Below are 24,611 nucleotides of genomic sequence, written 5' to 3'. Positions count from 1 at the left end.
GAAAGGTTAAATGCAGAGAGGATTTTCCCCACAGGGATCAATAAAGTATACATATTACATTATTATTTAAATGCCATCAGTCATGGGTCGACCACCGCAGAGCCCGGACCTCAACATTAGTCTCTGGACAGAGAACAGAAGAAAAGGGAGCCACAGCCTACGAAGAGTTCTGAATGTCCTTTAAGAAGCCTGGAGAACTTTGACTAAAAGCTGCCTAAGAGCTCAGGCCATGTTGAATAAAGATGGTCATACTAAATACTGACTTTCAAGCTTTTCATTATGTTCTGTATTTATGTGTTTGCACATTAAATTGCTGCTCTGATTTTCCACTTCCCATGAAAAACAGAGATGAGGCTTGGCTTGATTTTTTTTTTTTTTTTTTAAACATTACTATCACAAATTTATTTAGTTTTGTTTTTTTTAATGTGGCAGCGAGTTGTTTCACAGGAGAGGGGTCATACTAGATGAAATGTCGAGTTGTGGTGCAAATGATTAATGAAAAAATGTTATTATGAATGTTGACAGCTCTGCACTTCATCTGTTAATATTAGCAGCAGATCACCAGTGTGGCAAAACATTGTTATAATTATAATTTCGACTCCTCTTTCTCCTCCAGCCCTCGAGGGGCTCCATATGCTGTAGTGTTGGACACTCCTCATTCTCCTCTTCACTTCGCCTTCCTCTCTGCTCTCTTGCCAAGTGGTTTGGAACAGTTCAGCCTTTCTCACTCATCTCATGCTCGTTTTCTTCACTCTCATCTCGTTATTTTCCTCTTCTTGTATATCTGGCCTCCATTATTTTCAGTGTATGTTACGTTATGCTGAGGTTTTAGGCACCTGGTAGATGTGATGCTTCAATGTCTGTTGTTTAAATGACAGCCCTGTCAGAAGGAGCAGAATGTTTTAGCTTTTGGTCTTTTAAAGTTAACTTTTATATTTTAAATGAGGGAGTGATGAGAGACATGTGACTAAGCTTGAAAGGCTTCATTTGAATCTAACACACTGTTACATTTCAGTGCACTGAGACACCAGGATACTTTTTCTGCCTGGCTCCTTAATATGCTTTTTTTCAGGGTCTGAATAGATGTGCCTGCACTGGTCATTGATCCCAGCTCAAACAGTGATTGCAGGGACATATATCAGTATTGTCTGTTTCCAAAGTAGTGAAAATACAACCAGTTAATAGCAGTTTCAATAGCAGAAATAACACAAATGTTAGTGCTTCCTGTAAAATATATCGAAGAGGAATAGCTGGGGGGGGAAATGCATTCAGTAGCATTACTAGACCTTGCAGGGTAAAACAATAATATCCCTAATGAGAACACTAAATCTTGTATTGGCAAATTATCCAAGTGTATTATCTTGCCAACTGCAGAAAAATCCAATGTAATGAAATCCACAAAAATACTGTGCATATATTGTTTTGCACATTTGTTTATTGTTAATGAACAAATCAGAAATTGCAGAAATTGAGAATTTGTCCTGAGTGTACAGAAAATGTGTTATATATTGATAACAGACTATCAATAATGACCTTTTTTCTATATTAAATGTCTCTCTTGTGCAATGACAGACATTTTCCTTCAAAAATATTAACCTGTGCCGTGTTCTTCCTGCCAGGTCTTCCGAAGCGGCGAGGGCATGGGCATCCGTCTGGACAGCGCCTCAGCCTTCCAGGGTGCCGTCATTTCTCCACACTATGACTCATTACTAGTGAAAGTCATCGCCAGCGGAAAGGACCTGAACACAGCAGCTTCCAAGATGAGCCGAGCTCTGGCTGAGTTCAGAGTGAGAGGGGTTAAGGTAGGACATTCGGCCAAGTGCGCTCCAAAGGGTTCCAACTTTGTGCATGTTTTTCCTGGTTTAATTTGCTTTTCTAGCTGTTGTTTGGCTAGTTGAGCTGATGAGGAAACTCGGGAACTAATGAACATTTTGGCATGGGGATTGATTCTTTCACAGCTCGGATATAAATTGAATTCTACTCTGTGTATTGGTGGCTGGCATGGTAAGAGCCCGTCTAAAACTACTCAGGGTAGTTTAGATTAATGGTGTGATGCATTTAAAGCTGAAAGAGAGCGAGTGTGTACTCAGTTGCTGCAGAGTGCCACAGCTAAGAAGTGGTGCGCTTAGTCTTGGACACTTAGCCTGTGTGACCTTTCTGGCTGATTACATGGTTTATGTTGCTCTTTATTTCTTGGCTTTCCGACTGAAAACACACTCTGCCTGTGTCAGAAGGTGCCAGTTGTTGTTGGCTTATAGCAGTTTTGTCACAACAACTTGCACTTGTTAAGGTAGTGCTATCCACCTTTCATAACACTGCAGCCCATACACAGAAACACAAGTGCATTACTGCTGCTGGTGAGGGAGAAACACAAGCCTGGGAGTTTATTTCCCACTTGCAGAACAAAGAGAAAGATGTAAACGATGTGGGGCGATCGTGGCTCAAAAGTTGGCAGTTTGTCTCGTAATCGGAAGGTTGCTGGTTCGAGCCCCGGCTTGGACGGTCTCGGTCGTTGTGTCCTTGGGCAAGACACTTCACCTGTTACCTACTGGTGGTGGCCAGAGGGCCCGGTGGCGCCAGTCTCCGGCAGCCTCGTCTCTGTCAGTGCGCCCCAGGGTGGCTGTGGCTACAATGTAGCTTGCCATCACGTGTGTGTGTGTGTGTGTGTGTGTGTGTGTGTGTGTGTGTGTGGATGACAGGATGTGTAAAGCGCTTTGGGGTCCTTAGGGACTAGTAAAGCGCTATACGGGCTCTTATAGCGCTGTGTGTTTGCATGTGCGCCTCACACGTTTTTATTAAACCGCGGTGAAACGGATGAAATGTATTTTTAATCCAATTATGACAACTTGCATTTTATTCATTAATAAGAAAACAATTTAAACCCCCTCAATCCATGTGACTGTGATCAGTAACTGCTGAGACGACCATCAAAACATTCCTGTTAAACTTTGTACAATGTTACATTGATAAATGGAAACCTCTATATTTTTTTTATTTATGTGCCAGCATAATAACATTTAGCATTTTATAAACACTAAAAATGGCTAACATGTTATAAAACCAATTAATAGTTGAATTAGACAAGCACAAGATTTTTATTTTTTTTTTGTAATTTGGATTTCCTGTTGCTGTCATCATTCACACATTTCACAGCACATTTAAATGTGCAATTTTCTCTCCTCAATTAAAAATTAACACGATGAGTCTAATCCAACATATACATGCAGCTCAAAACATGTGCCTTTTTCTCCACTGAGAGGTAAATGGTGTTTTTAATCTTTAATCTGGCAACAATGTATAACAGTGTATCAGAGAGCCAAGTCTCTGATGTTTTTGTTGTAAGATTAGGTCGGGCAATAGATGCAAATATTCACTGAAGTGAAAAACTTGATTTGAAATCTTTAGGGTTTTGGTAAGTAGACAAAGTCAGCTTCTTGAATAATTCAGTATCAAAATATCTGATCTTAAGCTGTGGGTAAGAGAAAAGATGCTTTCCAGTTTATTTAAGTTAACATAAACAGAAAATGTCATTAATGATTTCAAAGCAAAAAAGGTTGCAAAGTTTCATTACATCCATAAATCCTCTCTGTGGTCTTTTTCCACCGTACAATGAACATGGCTAAATGCAACAAAAGGTTGAAAATAGGTGAGTTATTTTAGGATAACAAAGTCTACAAGTTTACATTTTATGAAATTTAAATTGGTTCAAGCAAAAAACAAAAATGAAAAATCAATTGTAGTTTGTAATTAACCTGGTTGGAAGACAAAGTGCAGCCTTGCTTTTGTGTTAGAAAAGTTGCATCAGCTGTGGAAGATGTAGATGAAGCTGTTGGAGCAGCTGGGTAATGGAAAGATTGCAGATTGGAAAGATTGGATATACAGAGATGGGCTGGAGATAAATTTATTTTTGTCATCTTATCCTTGAGTAGTCTCTCTTTCCAAGGTTGAATTCATGCGATGGCTGAAATGCAGAATGTTTCGGAGAGGGTTTCAGACATGCATGTGGCCAATCGGTGGATTTGCTCATGCTGAGGTCTTCAGTATTTCATATTTTGAATCATACTTGAAAAAAATCACTTTTTTCGTGTGTGTGTAAAAGGGTTTAATGGAGGGAAATGTGCAATGCTTAGGAATAGTGTATCTGAGCATGTATATCACACATACTTTGAGGTTTGTCCATTTTGGGTTGTTATACTGAGTATAAGACTGAAGTGCTGATACCTGTGTGTGTTGCAAAAAAGGTGATCTGAATGTACACGTTGGACCTAGAGCAGGGCGATATGACCACAACTGTTTATCACGATATACATTTGAAAATTTGTGATAAAGATATAACTGACGATATAATTGACACTAGAAAAAACACTTTACAACTCCACAACTTTATTAGTGCAAAATAAACAAAAACAATGTGTTTTCACTTAAACAAGCAGCTGTTTTTTTTATGTGCATTAAAGTCGCTGACAGTTTAACCAAAAGGCATTTTCAGTGGAAATCGGCCGACATATCCTCAGCATAACCATGTATAATATCCACAAAACTTAAAGAGGTTATACACACGCACAACACGGTAATATTATGTTGAAGCACAGTACGTATCACTCCGCGAGGCTCCTGCCTATGGTAGCCTTAATGCTCTGACAATCCATCAAGCGGTGCGGCTTCGTAGGTTAGCAAAGTCGTACTAAAACATTTGATAGATTTTCGAGCGCCGTGTACGACATAAAATCATTTCGAGGTCAGTAAACACAACCAGAATTCATACATAAGGCACACGGGATTATAAGGGGCACTGTCGATTTTCAGAAAAATCAAAGGATTGATTTTAAGTGTGCCATATTTTCCAAACAACACTTTAATAACGACGGCCCGCTAGCATGTGCTACCAAAAATAGAGCTTTGTTGTGTATCTGACGGACGAAAGCTAAACCAGTTCCACACCACTGAAGTTGCAGCATTTTTACAAACTAATTCTGGTTCATTCGTTTTATTCAACGATCCGCTTTCGCCCTTTTCATTCTCCGTCGCCGCCATACTTTTTCCGCCACGTGCGTATGAACACAAAGGCACCGCGCCTACGTGCTTTACCCATATTCTATTGCGATATTTTGTTTTCTTATCCAACATTATATCGGTATTACCGTGAACGGTATGATATGGCCCAGCCCTAGTTGGACCCCTGGCACAGTGGTGCAGCCAAGTGTGTAAAGTCTTAGGATTGAAACGCTGAATCTGCTGTTAATGCTGGACTGTTTTTGTTATTCCATCTTTCAAGTGGTCCAGTGAAGCCAGAGCTGTGTGGAAATGCCATTTCTTATGCAGGAATGCCACACATTGATAATAACTCTTATTTATTTATTTAATTTAAGTAATTGTTTGAAAACGGTGCCCAAAACATGCACATAAAAATAAATTATTATGGACAAAAGCTTGGAGTAAATGAAAGCAACACTGAAGCTTGAAGCTTTAGCTTGTTATACTGAGTGTTTAACCTACTTTCAATGGCGATACTTTTTTATAACTAACTTTGATGTAAAACAGAAACAAGGTTATCGGTGTGCAAAGGCTTTTTCTTATGTTGTTAAGAGCTGATGAGGATGGTGTGCGCCACACGTCAGCTACCCAGTGTGACCTTGCTCAGTGCCTTTTACATCTGAGGAGGAATAGCCTTCTTTCTGTTCTGTATCAGCATACTCCTGTAAAAGCTCTGAGCCTCATGGACACCGGCAGAGAATGGGACATTGAACATCACGTAACAAGGCCTGAAATTAAAATTGTTCGTGTAAAGAATGCTGGTGGCGGGCAGGAAACCATGACAACAGTTTTCGTAGAGGTTTTTTGAGGAGAACTGGCAGCTTGCTTTTGCTACCGTTCAGTTTTAGGTTTGCTTGCATGGGTGTTTATGTCCCAGGGTTGAAGAATTCAAGGACTCGTTCCTTTAATTATTTCACAAACAAAAACATTCTTCACCAAAGTGTGAACAAAGACTTGCTTTTTCTTCCATACATTGCTTTTACCTGCGTTTAAGACACTGGTTGTCATTTCTCTGATCTGTGTTTTAGCTGCTGCAGGCTCAAATTGTTCTGCTGTGCCATGTTATCAAGGACTCTTCAAATCTTGCTCTTTGCTGATTTCTAAATCACCTTCTGCAATGACCTCTGTTCTATTTATCCTTCATCCTCTTTTCTAGTTTCATACTGGTGAGTGAAATCACCTTGAATTTTTTTTCTCTTAACATGAAACACACTCGCACATGCACAGCCCACATTCTGCAGCAGCACCCACCTGATACCACAAGTACTAATCTGTCTTCATATAGACTTTTACAGTAAAAAACAGCAGCGCTTCAATTCCTGTGAATCTGGGTACTCCACTGTTGTGGTTACAGTAGGTCTCAGCGTAACCGCAGCTATGGCAGTCATAGTAGAGTCTCAGCATGTTAAGAGCACTTTTACCTTGGAAATAAAAGTTAAAACTAGAGAGTGCACTCAACAACAAAGTTTGAGCTGCTCAGTTGAAGCGGCTGCCTGCTGTGCTGCGTTGTGTAGAATTGTGTTTGACATTTCAGATGTGTTTACCTTCTGTTTCTCTATACAGTATGCGTCCACATGTGCGCATGTCTATCAGCATCTCTGTGTATGTGCAATGATTGCGAGCACACAGCTCCCCAAAGAAGAATACGTGTGTTAGGCAAGGAAATGTCACGCATTCAGCGTCAAAAAGGCAAGAGACGGGAAGAAAGATGGATGAAAGCAACAGGACATGAGGCAGGAGGTTGAGGGTGGATGGATAGGAGGAAACATTAAAAGGCCAATCAAGATGGAAAGAGTGCAACATACATTTGGTAAGCTGGGGTCTGTGGACACCCGTGTACTCTGCTAGTCAGTGTCGAGAAGATTTATGGAAAAGTTAAAACCTGTTGCTTTAACCTAACTGTTTGACAACACATTTATTTAAAATTAATTAGGTTTGCGGATTAGTCTATTTATTTTTTAAAGAAAACTTTGAAGGATGCTAACTACAAAAATCTCATCAGTAAAATTAATTCTACCCGTGCTGAAACAGTGCACAGGATTGCAGGAAAGCAGCACATCTTACTGTAATGCACCAAATCTGTCAGTAAACCTCAGCCTTTGAGCAGCAGGAGAGCTTGGGTCTAAAGATGTAAAATGACCCATTTTTAGCATTTATACATTTAAATCACTTGCACTTAATCAATGCATATGAAGTTGGATAGAAATTGGATGTTAGCATTGTGAAATTATCTCCACTATAGTTGAAAATTATAACGTTTGGATATTAGTCATACCAATTTCTCACTCTGAACCAGTGCTTCCCAGCCTTTTGTAACCACAGCACATATTGCACATTAGAGAAATCACCCAGCACACTACCAAACAAAAATGTCACCAAAACAATGTTGATCATTTTTCCCTGCGCACCAGGTATAGCAGAATTGGCTCTGTTCGTCCCCAGTATACCTTTGTTGCTTTTTTCTGACCACTACTCAAGCTAGGGCCTTCATCTGGATCGTAATTTTCTCCAGGACTCGGGTCAGGATGGCTACTTTATCTATTGCTATTATGTGCTGCATTGTCTAACTCACAGCATGATTATTATGTAATTTCTTCTTCGTCTTCTTCTGTTTTACTGGCAGTTAGCAACCTATTTAATTAGAGCAGGTAGTAGTACTGCCCTCTAGTGGAAGAGAACGTAATTGTTCAGCCAGTACTCACGCCAGTCGCTTAAAGCAGCGGTCCCCAACCTTTTTTGCGCCACGGACCGGTTTATGCCCGACAATATTTTCATGGACCGGCCTTTAAGGTGTCGCGGATAAATACAACAAAATAAAACCAGTACCGGTACCGAAAAAAAGGTTTATTCATAACACACGTGAAAAGACCCAGGAAAACAGAGTAAACGATAAAGACGATAACAAAATAACGCTGAAAACCGATAAAAACCCTAAAACCATACATTTCACACCTGAGCCTCAACTCTCGCGGCCCGGTACCAAATGACTCACGGACCGGTACCGGTCCGAGGCCCGGGGGTTGGGGACCACTGGCTTAAAGTACTAATCAGGTGGAACCAGATAATCTTGCACGGCACACCTGATCGTTTCTCACGGCACACCTATGTGCCGCAACACAGTGGTTGGGAAACACTGCTCCAAAGTGTAATGGCAAATTTTATTCTATGTATTGATCACATATTTCAACAGTATCACTTTATTAATAGTAAAATCAATTTGTCACTAGTTCTATGCATGTAGGATTTTATCACACCTTCACAGTGGGGCCATTGTATGTGGGTTAGAGACATTCAGGCGCCGTGGGTAAGGGAGGTGATGGTTGGTCGTAATTCTCCTTTGGGGGAGGATGAGCTGATCTGGGAGGTATAGAGCTACGTGATGTGCTTTGCAATTTTCTTTGAGTTTGGTCAGGTTGCATAAAAGAGATCAGGGCGGCGGCCATCGTCAGAGACCACTTTGGCGTTTCTCCATGTTGCAACATATTATTAAACCCACCTTAAAAGATGTTCACTGGCATTTGCAGTTTCCACAGCAGAACTTAATGATGACATCAGTGATTTCAGGAGCAAATACACTTTTTTTTTAATGGTTTCTGCGCATGTTCTTGCTAATTCCTGTGTTTTCTGTGACAAAAATTATTACCTAAAGGAGGAGAAAAATAATAGTTAGGGTCAAGTCTGATCTCCAACAATCCAATCAGTCAAGTTTTGTAACTGATACACGTAGATTACTTAATTTGATAGACTACTCATACAGTAAAAACCTAGAAACTACAATATTCTCTTTAGACGCAGAAAAAGCATTTGACAGAGTTAACTGGAAATTTCTATTTGCAACTTTACACAAATTTGGTTTTGGATCCTCTTTCATAAACTGGTTAAAATATTATATAATTCCCCAACAGCTTGTGTTAGAACAAATGACCAGACATCCTCCAGCTTCTGTCTCTTGAGGGGCACCAGGCAGGGATGCCCACTCTCCCCTTCACTATTTGCAATTTTTATTGAACCACTAGCAGCAGCAATTAGACAGAATTCAGTAATTAAGGGCATAAAATGCAAGAACGTGGAACATAAAATCAGCCTTTATGCGGATGATGTGTTACTCTTTCTCCAAAATTCACAAACCAATATCTCTGGGGTGATTGAATTGATAAACTCTTTTGCAAGAATATCAGATTACTCAATTAACTGGTCAAAATCTACAGTCCTACCGATTAATTGCTCCTTCCATAATTCCTCTTCTACACCACTGCAATCGGGAAATATAAAATATTTAGGTATTAATGTTTCTCCCAAGCTTGCAGATCTAACTAAATTAAACCATATCCCACTTTTAAAGAAGGTAGAAGATGATCTGGCTAGATGGAAATGTCTACCCATATCACTCATGGGAAGGGTTGCCGCTATAAAAATGATGGTCTTACCCAAAATAAATTATTTATTCTCAATGATCCCAACTAAACCGCCACAAGATTGGTTCAGATCTCTAGATTCATGTATGTCCAAATTCCTTTGGAAAAATAAACCCCCACGTATAAGCTTAAAAACACTACAAAAGACCAAGGATAAAGGAGGACTAGAACTGCCTAACTTTCAGCACTACTTCTTAGCCAACAGGCTTCAGTTTATCTCAGGATGGCTAAAACACACCCTCTTAGATGAACCTTGGCTAGATGTAGAACAAGCACTCTGCAATAATCTAGAGATCTCAGACCTACCATTTATCAGCTCAAACATCCAACGACATGAATGCTTTAAAAGCATCAACATCAGCTCTTCTCTGACAGCATGGTGGGAGTTTCTAAAATTGACGGCGTCTTCATTAATCCCATGCAAACGTACACCTATCTGGAACAACCCTGACATATTACAAAACAATAATATGATAAACTTTTCAGATTGGAGTGATAAAGGAATCAAATATTTAGAACATATACTAGAAGGAACAGAATTTATTTCATTTGACGGACTAGTTACACAATATGGGATCAACAAGAAAAGATTTTTAGAATATCAACAAATTAAATCCATAGTAAAAAAGAAATTTAAACCGGGTCAAGTTGAACTACAAACACCACCAAGTGTGGTTCAATTTCTTACTCTTAAACCCCCCAAATTACTATCCAAAATATACAGAATGCTTTCTAAAACAGATGAATCAATATCACTTCCTATTGCAAAATGGGAAGCGGATTTATCAGTTAACTTAGACCTAAACTTCTGGTCTCAGACTTGCTTAAAAACCTTTCATCTAATTAGAAATCCCAGTCTTCAATTAATTCAATACAAAATATTACATAGAGTACACTATACAGGTCATCGGATGTTCAAGATGGGCTTTACGTCTACCAACAACTGCTCACACTGCCAAACCAATTCACCGGACAATTATATCCACGCTCTTTGGTTCTGTCCACCAGTTCAGAAGTTTTGGCGCGAGATATGTGAAGACTTATCAAAGTGTCTGAAATGTAACATTCCAACTTCCCCCTTAGTGTGTTTGTTGGGCAGCTTAGATAATGTCACTTCAGAAAAGAATATAGCCCATATGATCTTCACTGCCCTATGCATCGCCAAGAAAACAGTCCTCATGAACTGGAAAAATAAAAATAATCTTAATTCTAACCAATATAGAAATTATCTATTAGATTACATTAGTCTTGATACAGCCTCTGCCACCACATCAGATCAATTGCTCTGGGCTCCTTTGATCAGCTCCATCACCTAGTGGGGGTGGGGGGTCATAGTTTGGTCCCGCCTTCACAGTTGTGATTGGTGTGGGGGTAGGGACAGGCTTAGGGCGTCGGGGGGTTCCCCGGAGGCATCTTCCTTGGGGGGCTCAACCCGGGGTAGCGGTCACGTCCGGTTAGGGGCTCTGTTGGCTCTCCGGTGACTGTTTCCTCGCGGCTGCGTGCAGCGGGGCTAGGGGAGGGTCTGTGCTGACGGACGTGGGTTACTGACCTGGTAGCCTGGCTGGCCCTGGGTGGGTCCGGGATGGGCGTGAGGTTCTGGGGGCGCTCCGTCTCTGGGCTGGGACCCGGACCGGGCCTCGGGGGCTTGGGTCCTGGTTGGTGTGTTGCCGGGGTTGTGGGCGGGTGGGTGCATGGGGGCCCAGCCCTGGAGCAGGGTGCCGCCGGTGCGTCGAGCCACCTGGGGGGCTCTTCAACTGGTGGGGGAGATTGTCACATCTTGCAGGAGCTTTCCTCTCCTCAGGAGCTCCCTCTGCAGGAGGGGGAGATACAGGAGAGGTGGAGGAAGATCTCAGCCTGGGTGTTTATTGTCTTATGTAGTCTGGAAGATGAGTGGATGGTGGGGTGGGTGCAGTTTTCTCTGTGGTGGGGTTGGGTGGACTGTCCCGGGCTCTGTGGGGCCGGGCGGCGCTGCTGCACTGGGCCCGGTCTGGATGGGCCTGGGCCCCCTTTCCCTGGCGGGTCGCGGAGTACGGGGGTGCCTACTGGGGTCAGCGGGGGAGCTGGCCCCAGGGAGGGGTCACTTGCCCCTCCCTTCCTTCCCTCCCCATCTCCAGCTGCCTCCCTCTTCCCGCTCCACCACAACCACCCACACATGCAGGGCCTTGGAGTAGGGGTATGTCACCAGGGTGCAGAGGAGGCTACCCCCCCCCTCTGTCCCCTTCTGGCTGCCTCTGCCTCAATTTTATCTCACAACTTAGACATTCACATTACTCACACTCTCATTACACATACATATAGGATCTTGGGGGTGGGCACGATACACGGAGTCCAAAGTACCATCAGGGTGTACACCTCACCCCTGGCGTCGTTGCCCACCTCTCAATTTTAAATACACGTAGACATTGAGGGCTAGCAGGAGGGACCATGCGCTTACCTGCTGCTCTCTGGCAGGTAGCTCCATGCCCTCCTGGGTTTTAAATGCACCTTAGAACACACATGCATCAACATTACAATGAGCGGGTGGAGGGAGGTTTGGAGTCTTCTCTCACCCCCGTTCTCTGCGACCTGCTGGAGCAGGGGGGCTAGGAGGAGGAGTTGGCCGTCCGACTGCGGTCTGGAGTGTGGAGCCTTCCTGCTGCTGCGGAGTCGGGGCGGTCTGCCTCCCCCCACCGCAGGGAAAAGGGAAACACCACCTGGGTCTGGGTGCAGTTCCCCCCTCCAGGGGCGGGGGCACCTAGACCCGGTTTGTAGAGTACGCTTGGGGAGTGTGATCGTGTGTACAACGTCTCTTTATGTCTGTCTCCACGTTGGTTGAGTGTGGAGTAAGTGCATATGAGAGCATGAGGGTGGGAATGGATGTTTGTATCTGTGTGTGCCTGTATGTCTGTGTCTATATGTCAGGTTGGGTGTCAGGCGCCACCTCTCTGGGGACATCTCAGGCCCTCCAAGGTTTGGAGGCCTATCTCCCCCTACCACCACTTCCCCTGCCAGTGGCGGACCCCCTCAGACATCGGTGCGTTGGTGGTTCTTTGTGTCCGGGGATGGGCGTCCAGGTACACACCGGCTCACTCCTTGGCGGCCGCTTATCGGGGCCTGGAGCCTGGGGCTCGCTCGGGCCACTTCGGAGGTGGGGTGCCCCCGGCCTCTCGGCCTGGGGCTCGGTCACTCAGGCGCAGCTGGCTGCCGGCGGAGCTCACGGGCGCGTCACTGCAACCCCCCCTGGCTTCTGCTCCGCGGCTGCTGAGTGAGCCCTCATCTGGGACTCTCCTCAGCTCTTTCCGGGACAGTGGCGCAGCTGCCCCTCTGTTGGTCTTCCTTGGTCTCTTGTGTTCTGGGGGCCTCTGGATGTCTGGAGTTTTGATCTCCTCCACACCTGCTTCAAGCCCTGGAGGACGGGGCTGTGGCCCCCCCACACCCTCTAGCAGATTATTACATGAAGGAACCTTTTAAAAAAACAAAAAACAAGCGCATCCATGCTCACAGGTGTACACACGGGTGATCACACCCACAAACTACACCCTTTTTGGCTCCTACCTCAAAGCACACTGTGTTCTGTTGATCTTATGTGCTGCACAATAATGTTTAACATTTAGTATTTACTGTCATATTCCCATATATCATTGTGATGTTGTTTATTCTATTACTCTTGTTCTCTTCTGCTTGCTTTCTTTTTTCTTTCTCAGCAGGTGATCCAGGTGATTGATATATGCATTTTTTTTTTTCTCTGCCCGTTCTGTTGGTTTTTGTCTTTTGCCCTTCTCCCCCGTCCCTCTTCTCAGCTGTTTCTCTTTCCCTCTTTCTTTCTCCCCTTCTTTCCCCCAGTCAAGTCTGTCCTGTATTCAGTAAGTGAAAATAAAATAAACAATAAAAGGTGAATCAAATGGACCATTACGGCAAGGCTGGGATGGTCAGTTTGGTAAAGTAAATCTGTTGGGCATCTTTCTTTGCCTTTAGACAACAATTCTGAGGGCAAAAGAGCCAAACGGGACAGGCCAACAAAAAAAAAAAAAAAAAAAGTTTTGTAACTGTGGTGATTTCAATATTGTAAAATTTTCCACTTCTGTTCTTTGGAGGTGACTTTTTTTTTTTGCCTTTCACAGGTGGTTTTATATCAGTTGATGTTTAACCATGCTCTGTAAGGGTGAGATGACCTCAGTTTCTTGCATCGTTTGTGAGAGACGGATGGAAACTGTTGGGGCAGAACAGTGGGGTTTCTATTCAGAGAGGCTCTTTGAAGAATTTAGTAATGTTTCGCTTCATTATAGTCTGAGAGATCACAGGCTTCATCTCAAGATTGCCTCTGACTTTTCCTTCTGTTCCTTATTTGAATGAAATCTTTAGTTTTGACTTTGTTTTGCATAGATTAGATGGAGTTACTGCAGAATTTTTCACATAAAAACGTGATATACAATATAAAAAACCTTTAACTGGAGTGTTCAAGTGAATTATGGCTACTGTGAATGTCAATGCTCACACTATGCAGTTATCAGTGGAGCAGTTGGCGTGGAGAAATGATAGAAATGAACCAAAACTGTTGTCGTACCTTTCATGTTGACACTGTTTTTCCCCTTTTTTGTGGAGGTTGCTGATAGTGTTGTAGTGACACAGGTTAATTTTAGATATCAGAACACCAGTAATCCATCCTGAAACTGTTTTGTTTCCACGCTGGTTTCATTTTCGCCAGTCTGATCTGTGTGTCGGGGTTTACACAGCATTTCCCAGGGCTTATTCTTTCATATCTTCCTGTTTTATCATACACTTCTTTCTCTGCTTGTAAACAGTCCTTTCACACTTTATTTTATTCTCTTCTGTGATGCTCTCCCCCCTTCTACAACCGTTTGACCTCAGCCTGCTTTCAAGAGCAAACTTATCTTCTTTAGTTTCAGAGTGCTGAGCCTCATAACGGTTCACCGAGTCGGTCACATGAGTTGTTCTTTTTTCCCCCCACATGAGCTTTTGTTTTCTCATATCTCCATTTATTTCTTATACCTTTAGTCTGTCCTCCAAAACCCAAACATTAACCCTTTTTTGTTAGTTATACCGATGAATTGTGACAGATAAAACCCAAATATAGAACTGCAACCTTTGAGCTCATATAAATCAGTAGTCTGGGCTTTTTATTAGGGGTGCAACAATACACAAAATTCACGGTTCGGTTCGGTTCGATACTTTGGTGTCACGGTTCGATATTTTTTCGATACAAAAAAAAATGTTCATGCCTTTTTAATTTGTCATTTATTAAAATTATAAATATATATTTTAACACAAAAGTACAGTTTTTAAATTTAACCCTAACCCTTGTGCGTGTTGTTATTTAGCTCATCATATTGCAGCCACAGAAATTCTTTTGTCCATGAAACCATAAAGCTGCACTTTCTTTTTGCCTTATAGTCTGATTTGTCATAACTTCTCCGTTTTGTGGTAAGCTTTTCTTTGGCTGTCACTTCTTCACCCTGACCTGTCTTATTTGGCTCAGCAGAACTAAAATATATATCTGTCTGTGAAGGTTCTCAGTCATCCAGGTCATCGTAGTGAAATATATATCCTGCCGCACTCACATAAGCTCAGCGATTCTCTGCGCGATCAACCTCTCACATGTTTAAGCTGCGGGAGATTTCACTTGTCATGTTTGCATAGTAAGCTAACGATTAATAAGACGATGTCAGAGGAATTGGTGCACAAATTATCATCACTCACAGATCAGTGCTGTCGCTCTCTATACACAGTTCGCGCGATTGCAAAGTGAAAGCAAAAAAACAAGCGCAAATTCAAACACGATTTCAATATGTCACATATTGACAGTGGCTCACCCAATGACATAATTACCCAGCTACATTTCTGAAAGAATGCAAAAGCATTGACATATATTTTTCCTTCCTACAATAGCCCGACAGGCAGGGCAGAGATAGCCCCGGGACGTCGGGCTAGCGATATTGCGAGCCCTGTATCTGATTGAGGAATCACTCATCTTTGGAAAAGAGAGTTTATTACAGAGAAATGTCTCTTTCCAAAATAAAAGCTATACTATCCGCTTCTTCTGGGCTATATTCTCAGCAGCATATTAAACATATCAGGTCTCCATAAGGAGAATCCTGTGCTAACAGCTGTCTAAATGACTCGGCTAAAGTTTGTAGCATGCATACTTGTTTTTGTCTTTGCACTAGGATGATGTCGGTGTAAATGTGCAGTCATATTCGTTGTGTTCCCACTAGTGCTTTCAGGTTAATCTCGTTGAAATAACCTTAACGCCACAACACGGCAAATCTCCGTTAACGAGCTACCCTATACAGAGGGGCTAGACGGCCAACACGTTAACGAGCTAACTGCGCTAACACACTAGCTCCCACCCATGTAATTGAGCATTGCATGGCACATCCAACATACTGTTTTACTTTAGTCCATGACTCGCTTACCTTCAGGGTCATACGTCACATGAAAACCAAAATAATTCCAAACGCCAGATCTGAATGAGGGTGGGGAGGTCCACTTCTGTCTCGCTAGCTTGCCCTGCGCTCTTCCTTCTGACCATGCTGTCTGTGTTGAGCGCTCAGTGAATCTGCGTTCGACTACTCCGCCTAGGCTGCACTCTTGAGCCTAGGCGGAGTAGTCAAATGCAGATTCACTGAGCGCTCAACACAGACAGCATCGTCAGAAGGAAAGTTGATAAAATAAATTACAAATTTTGTATTGTTCTTTTTTTTTTTTTCTCCCCTTTGGTTTTCTTTCTTTCTCTCCCCCTCTTTCTTTCATTCTTTCCCCCTGTCCTATCCCACAGTCATGTCTGTCCCGTTTGCAACTGAAAATAAAATAAATTCATAATTATAATAAAGGTCAATCAAATGGACCAATATGATGATCCACTTAAAATAAATCCTCTTGGCATCTTTCTTGGCCTCAAGACAACAATTCTGATGGCTATAGATCCAAACTGGACACAAAAAAAATAAAAAATAAAATAAAAAATAAATTGAAAAAAATTGTATTGTTCGATACATATGTGTACCGAACCGAAAGCACTGTATCGAACGGTTCAATATCGATACGAATATCGTTGCACCCCTACTTTTTATGTATAGCAGGTTTTTTTTTACTTCTGAGTTTCAGTGTGCCGCACCATAAATGTAGACGTAAATCCTCTCATATCAAAAGTGTTAAGACCTTTTTTTAAATGAGCATCATGTACAAATGTAAGCATCTCTGTGTGGCTACGTGTTATAAACTACTGGTGAATATATAGCCTGAAAAGTAAAAAAGTAAATACAAATAAGCATTGGAAAGACTGAGATCCCTGTACCAGATAATTTTTCCTATTTATCAGTTATCTCTTCTTTCTTTGCTTTCATGCTGCTGTTTTAGTAGCTTGAAGATCATGTTGACCAGGTAACAGGATGATCCTTTCTTCCATCTGTTGTGGCCCGAAGTTCCTCCAACAACTACACTTCTTTATTTTTTATTTTTTTGATCCGGGATAATTTAAATAGCATCTACGAAGAGCAGAGAGACAGGAAATCCATCTCATCTGACTTTTCAGTAGGAGGAATAAGTGGTTTAGATTCACTGTGAAACACAAACACACACGCTTGCTTTTTGTCACACACAGTCATGCACTCTAAATCTCATATGAAATAACACCGTGTCTCCAGGGGCTGGGTTATCTGTCTATCTCCTCTTCATTTCACACCTCTAAACAACCACTTGCACGGTACTTAATCACATGAATAGCTTTGTAATTGTGTGTGTGTCTTAAACAGCGTGCCTTTCATGTTTTTGTGAATCTTGAACACACTTTTGTTTTATAATTAAGCGCTAGTCCTGAAAAGCCTAATTTGAGGAAATTCAACAAAAGGTCAAGAACATTGAAATCCAATTACTGCATGGGAATAAAGTCGTGGGGAATGTGGGAATGCTGGATGACTTTAAAGATACTGAGAAAAATATTAAATATATTAAAAAATATAAAAGGCCGTGATGGAAAAGAAAAGTGGACACGTGAAACATTTTTAGTAGTTTGACAAAGTGAAAAAGTCTCCAAACAACTTTAAATCCAACTTTCTCTCATTTTACCTGTTTAATGCTATCTATATATTTAAAATCTTTTAAAGGTCGGACGCACAAATCACTTTGAGCATGCTGGACATGGACATATTAAAGAATCTACCGGCAAAGTTGCTAAAGCTGGCCAGAGTTTGGAGCCAGCTGCAAATCGGCAGTGTTGATTTGAGCAAAGGATCACAGCAGTTAGGATGGAGATGAGCGAACGAGAGGTTCTATGTCCTCTTATCTGAATATATAGACAAGCACCTGACATTTGTTATTATTTATAACTCTTTCCAGTAGCAGAGCGCCTCCTTTTAACTTGTTTCAATGAGAGAAAATCCTGTAACTTACTGCAGTTTTGGGGAAATTGGAGGTTGAATAATTTCTCTTATTATGAAAGAAGCATAGTTGATTTTTGTTTGTATTTGTTTGGTCAGTTATAGCTCTTAAAGGATGAGAATCGTCGAAATTTGTATCAACAGGTCACACTCGGTGCATCTCTACTAGCATGTAAACATTGCAGTCCTTTAATAAATCACACCACTACTGTGTGTAGTTCTTCGGTGGTCATTCAGAAACAAGATAAATGCACCTTCAGTGTAGTAAGTGAAAGCTCTAAGCTGCCTTCTCTCGATTTACAAAGCATAACTACATATTGAGATTATATGCTCGCTAAAACAGCGTTTCAGTTCCAACAGCTAATTAAACAACAGACATGAAACAGATGTGTTTGTAGCCAGAACCCGCATCTTGCTGCCACTCGCCAATATACATCACAGTAAGTTTGAACTGGGTGCTGTCAGCTGGGACTTTGAAGGCGTAACCAGGATTAAACGGCTGGAAATTGGCTGTGACAAAAGGAGAGAAGCATGGTAGGGCTGGAAAGGGAGGAATAACATGGGGCTTTTGCTTCCTTTGATTTTCTCCGCCATTTGTTTTAAAGATGGTAGATGATGGTAGAGTGGTTAACAGAGGTTGTGGGTTTAAACCTACTGTGTGTGGAGACGTTTTCTAGTTTCCTGCCACAATAATTGATGATTCTAAATTAGTCATAGGCGGTCAGATCAATTTGTGCTGGTGCTGCGATGGACTCGCCCGCTTGTCCGGGATTTACTGCACTTCTTGCCTGGCTATTGCATCCTGCGACCCTAGCTGGATGTTGTTAGCAGTAAGAAAACGGATGGATGTTGCTCCATCGCCATTCCCCTGTCGCTTTTTCTTTTTCCCTTTTCCCTGTTTGCCTTCCACCGCCTGCTCTTCCTTAACATCACAGCGCACGTTTATCAGCATTCATTTAAAAGAACAAAAACACTTCCTTGATCTTGCTCCCTGCGGTGGTCTGGTCGACTGAATGTTAATTTGTGATAAGAGCGACCGATGAACACTCAAAGAGAAAAGGCAGGAATGACCTTACTGAAGGTGACACTTGATTACACGGGTTAGTAATGTACTCTGGCAGGACACGGGCCGTCTGTCACGGCGTCCGTGGTTTGAGGCAACTTGTTGCAGCATATGTAATTATGTGTTCAGTTCACTAGCACAGAACAAAGGTAAATACTCACAAACTTCGTCTAGCTGTAAATCACTGTGTGTAGGCAGACGGTGAACTGTTCTGGCAGCTGCTGTTCAGCTGTTTTCCAGCGTAACACCTTGAATGGCAAAGAAAGTAGTTATGAATGAGGAGCAATGAATTATAAAGTGTCAATGTGGGCAGTGAGTACAAATGAAAACCAAAGAGCAATTAAAGGCTTGGATTGAGAGTGGGCAGCCGAGCTTCTAAATAGCCGTGCAGACGATGAATATATTCATATGTGGACGGAACATGTTATTTTCACTATGTTTCAAAAGCCTCTGTTGATTGAGCATTGTTTCTAAACTGTTTTTGGTCCCATTAACCTTAGACGCATTCAAAATGTTCATGTTTTTGAGACGAATAAAAGAAAGTGTGTTAGCGGTGTGTCTTTAAAGGTTAGACTTGTGCTGTCAGTGTTTCGCTGACTGAAACCTTTAGAGACGTATTCAGGAGTTTAAATCACACAAGTGTATTTGTGTGCGTTCCCATGCATAGTCATGAATAGTGAGACTTGGTAGAGGTGACGTGAATATAAATGCGCACACGAGTGGGGTCTAAGTAGTTTTAATTAAGGGTCGGTACACACACTGATGTTTTTACTCTCACACACTTTCAGGAAGCTTTTAGGGTTTAATGATTTATTACTCATACACAAACTCCAGAATCTACTCAACACTCAAGCATAAGTTCCCATTGTATGTAAATCCAACTGATTTATGCATTGCAATAAAGGGTCATATATATAAAAAAACACCCAGCACGCCCCTGCGGGCGGTTTATCCTTCAAGCTCGGGTCCTCTACCAGAGGCCTGGGAGCTTGAGGGTCCTGCGCAGTATCTTAGCTGTTCCCAGGACTGCGCTCTTCTGGACAGAGATCTCCGATGTTGTTCCCGGGATCTGCTGGAGCCACTCGCCTAGCTTGGGAGTCACCGCACCTAGTGCTCCGATTACCACGGGGACCACCGTTACCTTCACCCTCCACATCCTCTCGAGCTCTTCTCTGAGCCCTTGGTATTTCTCCAGCTTCTCGTGTTCCTTCTTCCTGATATTGCTGTCATTCGGAACCGCTACATCGATCACTACGGCCGTCTTCTTCTGTTTGTCTGCCACCACTATGTCCGGTTGGTTAGCCACCACCATTTTGTCCGTCTGTATCTGGAAGTCCCACAGGATCTTAGCTCGGTCATTCTCCACCACCCTTGGGGGCATCTCCCATTTTGACCTCGGGACTTCCAGGTTATACTCGGCACAGATGTTCCTGTACACTATGCCGGCCACTTGGTTATGGCGTTCCATGTATGCCTTGCCTGCTAGCATCTTGCACCCTGCTGTTATGTGCTGGATTGTCTCTGGGGCATCTTTACACAGCCTGCACCTGGGGTCTTGCCTGGTGTGATAGACCCCAGCCTCTATGGATCTTGTGCTCAGAGCTTGTTCTTGTGCTGCCATGATTAGTGCCTCTGTGCTGTCTTTCAGTCCAGCTTTGTCCAGCCACTGGTAGGATTTCTGGATATCAGCCACCTCCTCTATCTGCCGGTGGTACATACCGTGCAGGGGCCTGTCCTTCCATGATGGTTCCTCGTCTCCCTCCTCTTTCTTGGGTTTCTGCTGCCTGAGGTATTCACTGAGCACTCGGTCAGTTGGGGCCATCTTCCTAATGTATTCTTGGATGTTCGTTGTCTCATCCTGGACTGTGGTGCTGACACTCACCAGTCCCCGGCCCCCTTCCTTCCGCTTAGCGTACAGCCTCAGGGTGCTGGATTTGGGGTGAAACCCTCCATGCATGGTAAGGAGCTTTCTTGTCTTTATGTCAGTGGCTTCTATCTCCTCCTTTGGCCAGCCTATTACCCCAGCAGGGTACCTGATCACGGGCAGGGCGTACGTGTTGATGGCCCGGATCTTGTTCTTACCATTCAGCTGACTCCTCAGGACTTGCCTGACCCTCTGCAGGTACTTGGTGGTTGCAGCTTTTCTAGCGGCCTCTTCATGGTTCCCATTCGCCTGTGGGATCCCCAGGTACTTGTAACTGTCCTCTATGTCTGCAATGTTGCCTTCTGGTAGTTCAATCCCCTCAGTTCTGACTACCTTCCCTCTCTTTGTTACCATCCGACTACACTTCTCCAGTCCGAACGACATTCCAATGTCATTGCTGTATAGCCTGGTAGTGTGGATCAGTGAATCGATGTCTCGTTCACTCTTGGCATACAGCTTGATGTCATCCATGTACAGGAGGTGGCTGACAACTGCTCCGTTCTGTAGTCGGTATCCGTAGCCAGTCTTGTTAATGATCTCACTGAGGGGGTTCAGGCCTATGCAGAACAGCAGTGGGGACAGAGCATCTCCTTGGTAGATCCCGCACTTGATGGTGACTTGTGCTATGGGCTTGGAGTTGGCCTCTAGTGTTGTACGCCACATCCCCATTGAGTTCCTGATGAAGGCTCTTAGGGTCCCATTGATCTTGTACAATTCTAGGCATTCCAGTATCCAGCTGTGGGGCATTGAGTCATAGGCCTTCTTGTAATCAATCCAGGCAGTGCACAGGTTGGTCAGTCTGGTCTTGCAGTCTCGGCTGATTGTTCTGTCTACCAGTAGCTGGTGTTTTGCGCCTCTGGTATTCTTGCCAATTCCTTTCTGTGTCCCGCTCATGTATTGACCCATGTGCCTGTTCATCTTAGCCGATATGATGCCTGACAGGAGCTTCCATGTAGTACTAAGGCAGGTTATTGGTCGGTAGTTGGAGGGGACCGGTCCCTTCTTGGGGTCCTTGGGGATCAGGACCGTCCGGCCTTCAGTTAGCCATTCCGGGTGTCTCTCGTTAACTAGCAGCTGGTTCATTTGTGCTGCCAGACGCTCGTGGAGTGCAGTCAGCTTCTTCAGCCAGTAGGCGTGAACCATGTCGGGCCCTGGTGCTGTCCAACTCTTCATACTGGAGACCCTTTCTTGGATATCTGCCACTGTGATGGTTACTGGACCCTGTTCAGGGAGGTCGCTGTGGTCAGCCCTCAGATCCTCTAGCCACTGAGCATTGCCGTTATGGGTTGCATCCTTCTCCCATATGCTCTTCCAGTATTGCTCCGTCTCCAGCCTTGGTGGTGATGTTCTCTTATTGTTCCCTTGCCACTGAGAGTACACCTTTGCTGGTTCTGTGGAGAACAGCTGGTTTATTCTCCTGCCTTCTATCTCTCTGGTGTACCTCCTCAAGCGGCTGGCCAAGGCTGTGAGTCTTTGCTTGGCAGTTTCCAAGGCCTCAGGTATGGACAGCTTGCTGTATTTCTTAGGCACCTTATTTGTCGCACCTTTCTGCAACTCCGTTAGTTGGCTAACCTCCCTCCGTGCTACTTTGATCTTGCCCTCTAGCCTCCTTCTCCATGGAGGGTACTGCCCCTTGTCGCTGTTCAACTTGTAGCCAAGCATCTCACTGATCACTGTTGCCGTATTGTAGATCAGCTTGTTAGTGTCGGTAATCGTGGTTGTAGGTATTGCCCGTAGTGCTGCATTAACATCATCTAGCAGACCTTCTGAGGGAACTTCACGTAATCTTGGTAACCGGCTACGCGGGATCCAGGTTTCAAGCTTGGCCATGATCCTATTTTTCAGGTCAGTTCCTCTCGCACTCAACGATCCTTCTCCTATCGCACTTGGGGCTATGTACCCAATCTCGGGTGGGGGTAGCATTTGTGTTGTACCTCGTCAATCTCTAGCTGTGAGAGCAGTCCCTTCTTTCGAATGTTGGAACACTGAGCTACTAGTTGTTTCGCCGTCATTGTGGATGTTGGGTATCGAAGAATCCATAGGTCCCTCATCCTATTCATGTAGCCCCTTCCGCCGGGGTTACTTGCATAGTAGCATTCCAACAACGCCCTGTTTTCGTCTCTTGCCCACCGATGCCTTCTTGTTCCAGTAGCCCACTTTTCGTCAGGGTGCCCTGGCTCCTCAACACCTGACGCGGATCCGGGCGACGTCCGAGCCGGCATGCCTTCATATTTATCTGTCTCGCTCATGTCTGCGGTAGGCTTGCTTAGCATAAGGGGTCTAGCCTATATATATATATATATATATATATATATATATATATATATATATATATATATATATATATATATATATATATATATGCATATATATATATATGCATATATATATATATATATATATATATGCATATATATATATATATATGCATATATATATATATATATGCATATATATATATATATATGCATATATATATATATATATATATATATATATATGCCCTGCCTGCTGGCCCTAGCAGGCAGGGCATACATGGAACGCCATAACCAAGTGGCCGGCATAGTGTACAGGAACATCTGTGCCGAGTATAACCTAGAAGTCCCGAGGTCAAAATGGGAGATGCCCCCAAGGGTGGTGGAGAATGACCGAGCTAAGATCCTGTGGGACTTCCAGATACAGACGGACAAAATGGTGGTGGCTAACCAACCGGACATAGTGGTGGTAGACAAACAGAAGAAGACGGCCGTAGTGATCGATGTAGCGGTTCCGAATGACAGCAATATCAGGAAGAAGGAACACGAGAAGCTGGAGAAATACCAAGGGCTCAGAGAAGAGCTCGAGAGGATGTGGAGGGTGAAGGTAACGGTGGTCCCCGTGGTAATCGGAGCACTAGGTGCGGTGACTCCCAAGCTAGGCGAGTGGCTCCAGCAGATCCCGGGAATAACATCGGAGATCTCTGTCCAGAAGAGCGCAGTCCTGGGAACAGCTAAGATACTGCGCAGGACCCTCAAGCTCCCAGGCCTCTGGTAGAGGACCCGAGCTTGAAGGATAAACCGCCCGCAGGGGCGCGCTGGGTGTTTTTTTTTATATATATATATATCCTTTAAGACTTTGGCATCTTCATTCTTGTGGCACAGGTGCCTCTGATAGCATTAATTGGAAGTAAACATACGGAGTTATCAATCCTCACTGATGTAATCATTGTCCAAGCGCTGCGTTCTAGATGTTTTTCCCTTCGGCTTTTAATTACAAGTTTCTGGAACACAGGGAAGACGTCAGGAGCTCCAGGTTCATTTGTCATCGGATTGGACTCGACGTCATTGGTTTCCTCACATGCTTTCACTGGCACGCAGCCTCGATTTCACAAAAATCGTTGTCATACAATTTTAGCCGCAGTGGCCATGCATCTGTCTCCCTGTCCTTTTCCCAGGGGCTTCACTTCTTTCCTCAGAAATTTCCAGCTCTAATTGAAAAGGCATAATGGAACACAGAACTCGATTACTCTCGACCGGCTGGGTGCCTGATTATTCCAGCCACACTGACGAAGAGAATGAAATGCTTTCGTTTCATCTTGAGGGCAGCATTAAACGCAGCAGTAGTTTATTTGCAGGGAAATGTGACAACTGCACCTGCGAATGCACGTCTTTATATTTCTTAAATATGTTTGAGAACCTGAAAAACAAACCCCATCCTTCATAAATGTCAGTTTTGCTAATTCTACGCAGAACTGCTTTAAAAAAAGAAACAAAACCCCATAATCTAGAAATCTGCTTTTACATTAAGTGTTGGCACATCTC

At 43.4% G+C, this 24,611-nt stretch overlaps 1 protein-coding gene across 4 annotated transcripts in view; it reads left to right on the top strand.

Annotated features, from left to right (window-relative positions):
* Positions 1-24,611, top strand: part of pcxb (pyruvate carboxylase b) — a 326,810-nt gene that overhangs the window by 155,544 nt on the left and 146,655 nt on the right. For all 4 annotated transcript variants that reach the window (XM_085267190.1, XM_085267193.1, XM_085267192.1 and 1 more), the window contains exon 12: positions 1,620-1,802. In XM_085267190.1, the coding sequence (XP_085123316.1) occupies positions 1,620-1,802 (183 nt within the window). The remainder of the gene's footprint in view (positions 1-1,619; positions 1,803-24,611) is intronic.

This window comes from Mchenga conophoros, linkage group LG3, assembly GCF_057382185.1.
Source record: "Mchenga conophoros isolate Kocher_MC1m ecotype Shallow Benthic linkage group LG3, M_conophoros_male_GT1.1, whole genome shotgun sequence".
Classification (NCBI taxonomy): domain Eukaryota; kingdom Metazoa; phylum Chordata; class Actinopteri; order Cichliformes; family Cichlidae; genus Mchenga; species Mchenga conophoros.
Note: the sequence above shows the minus strand (reverse complement) of the source record. Positions and strands in the feature narration are given on the sequence as shown.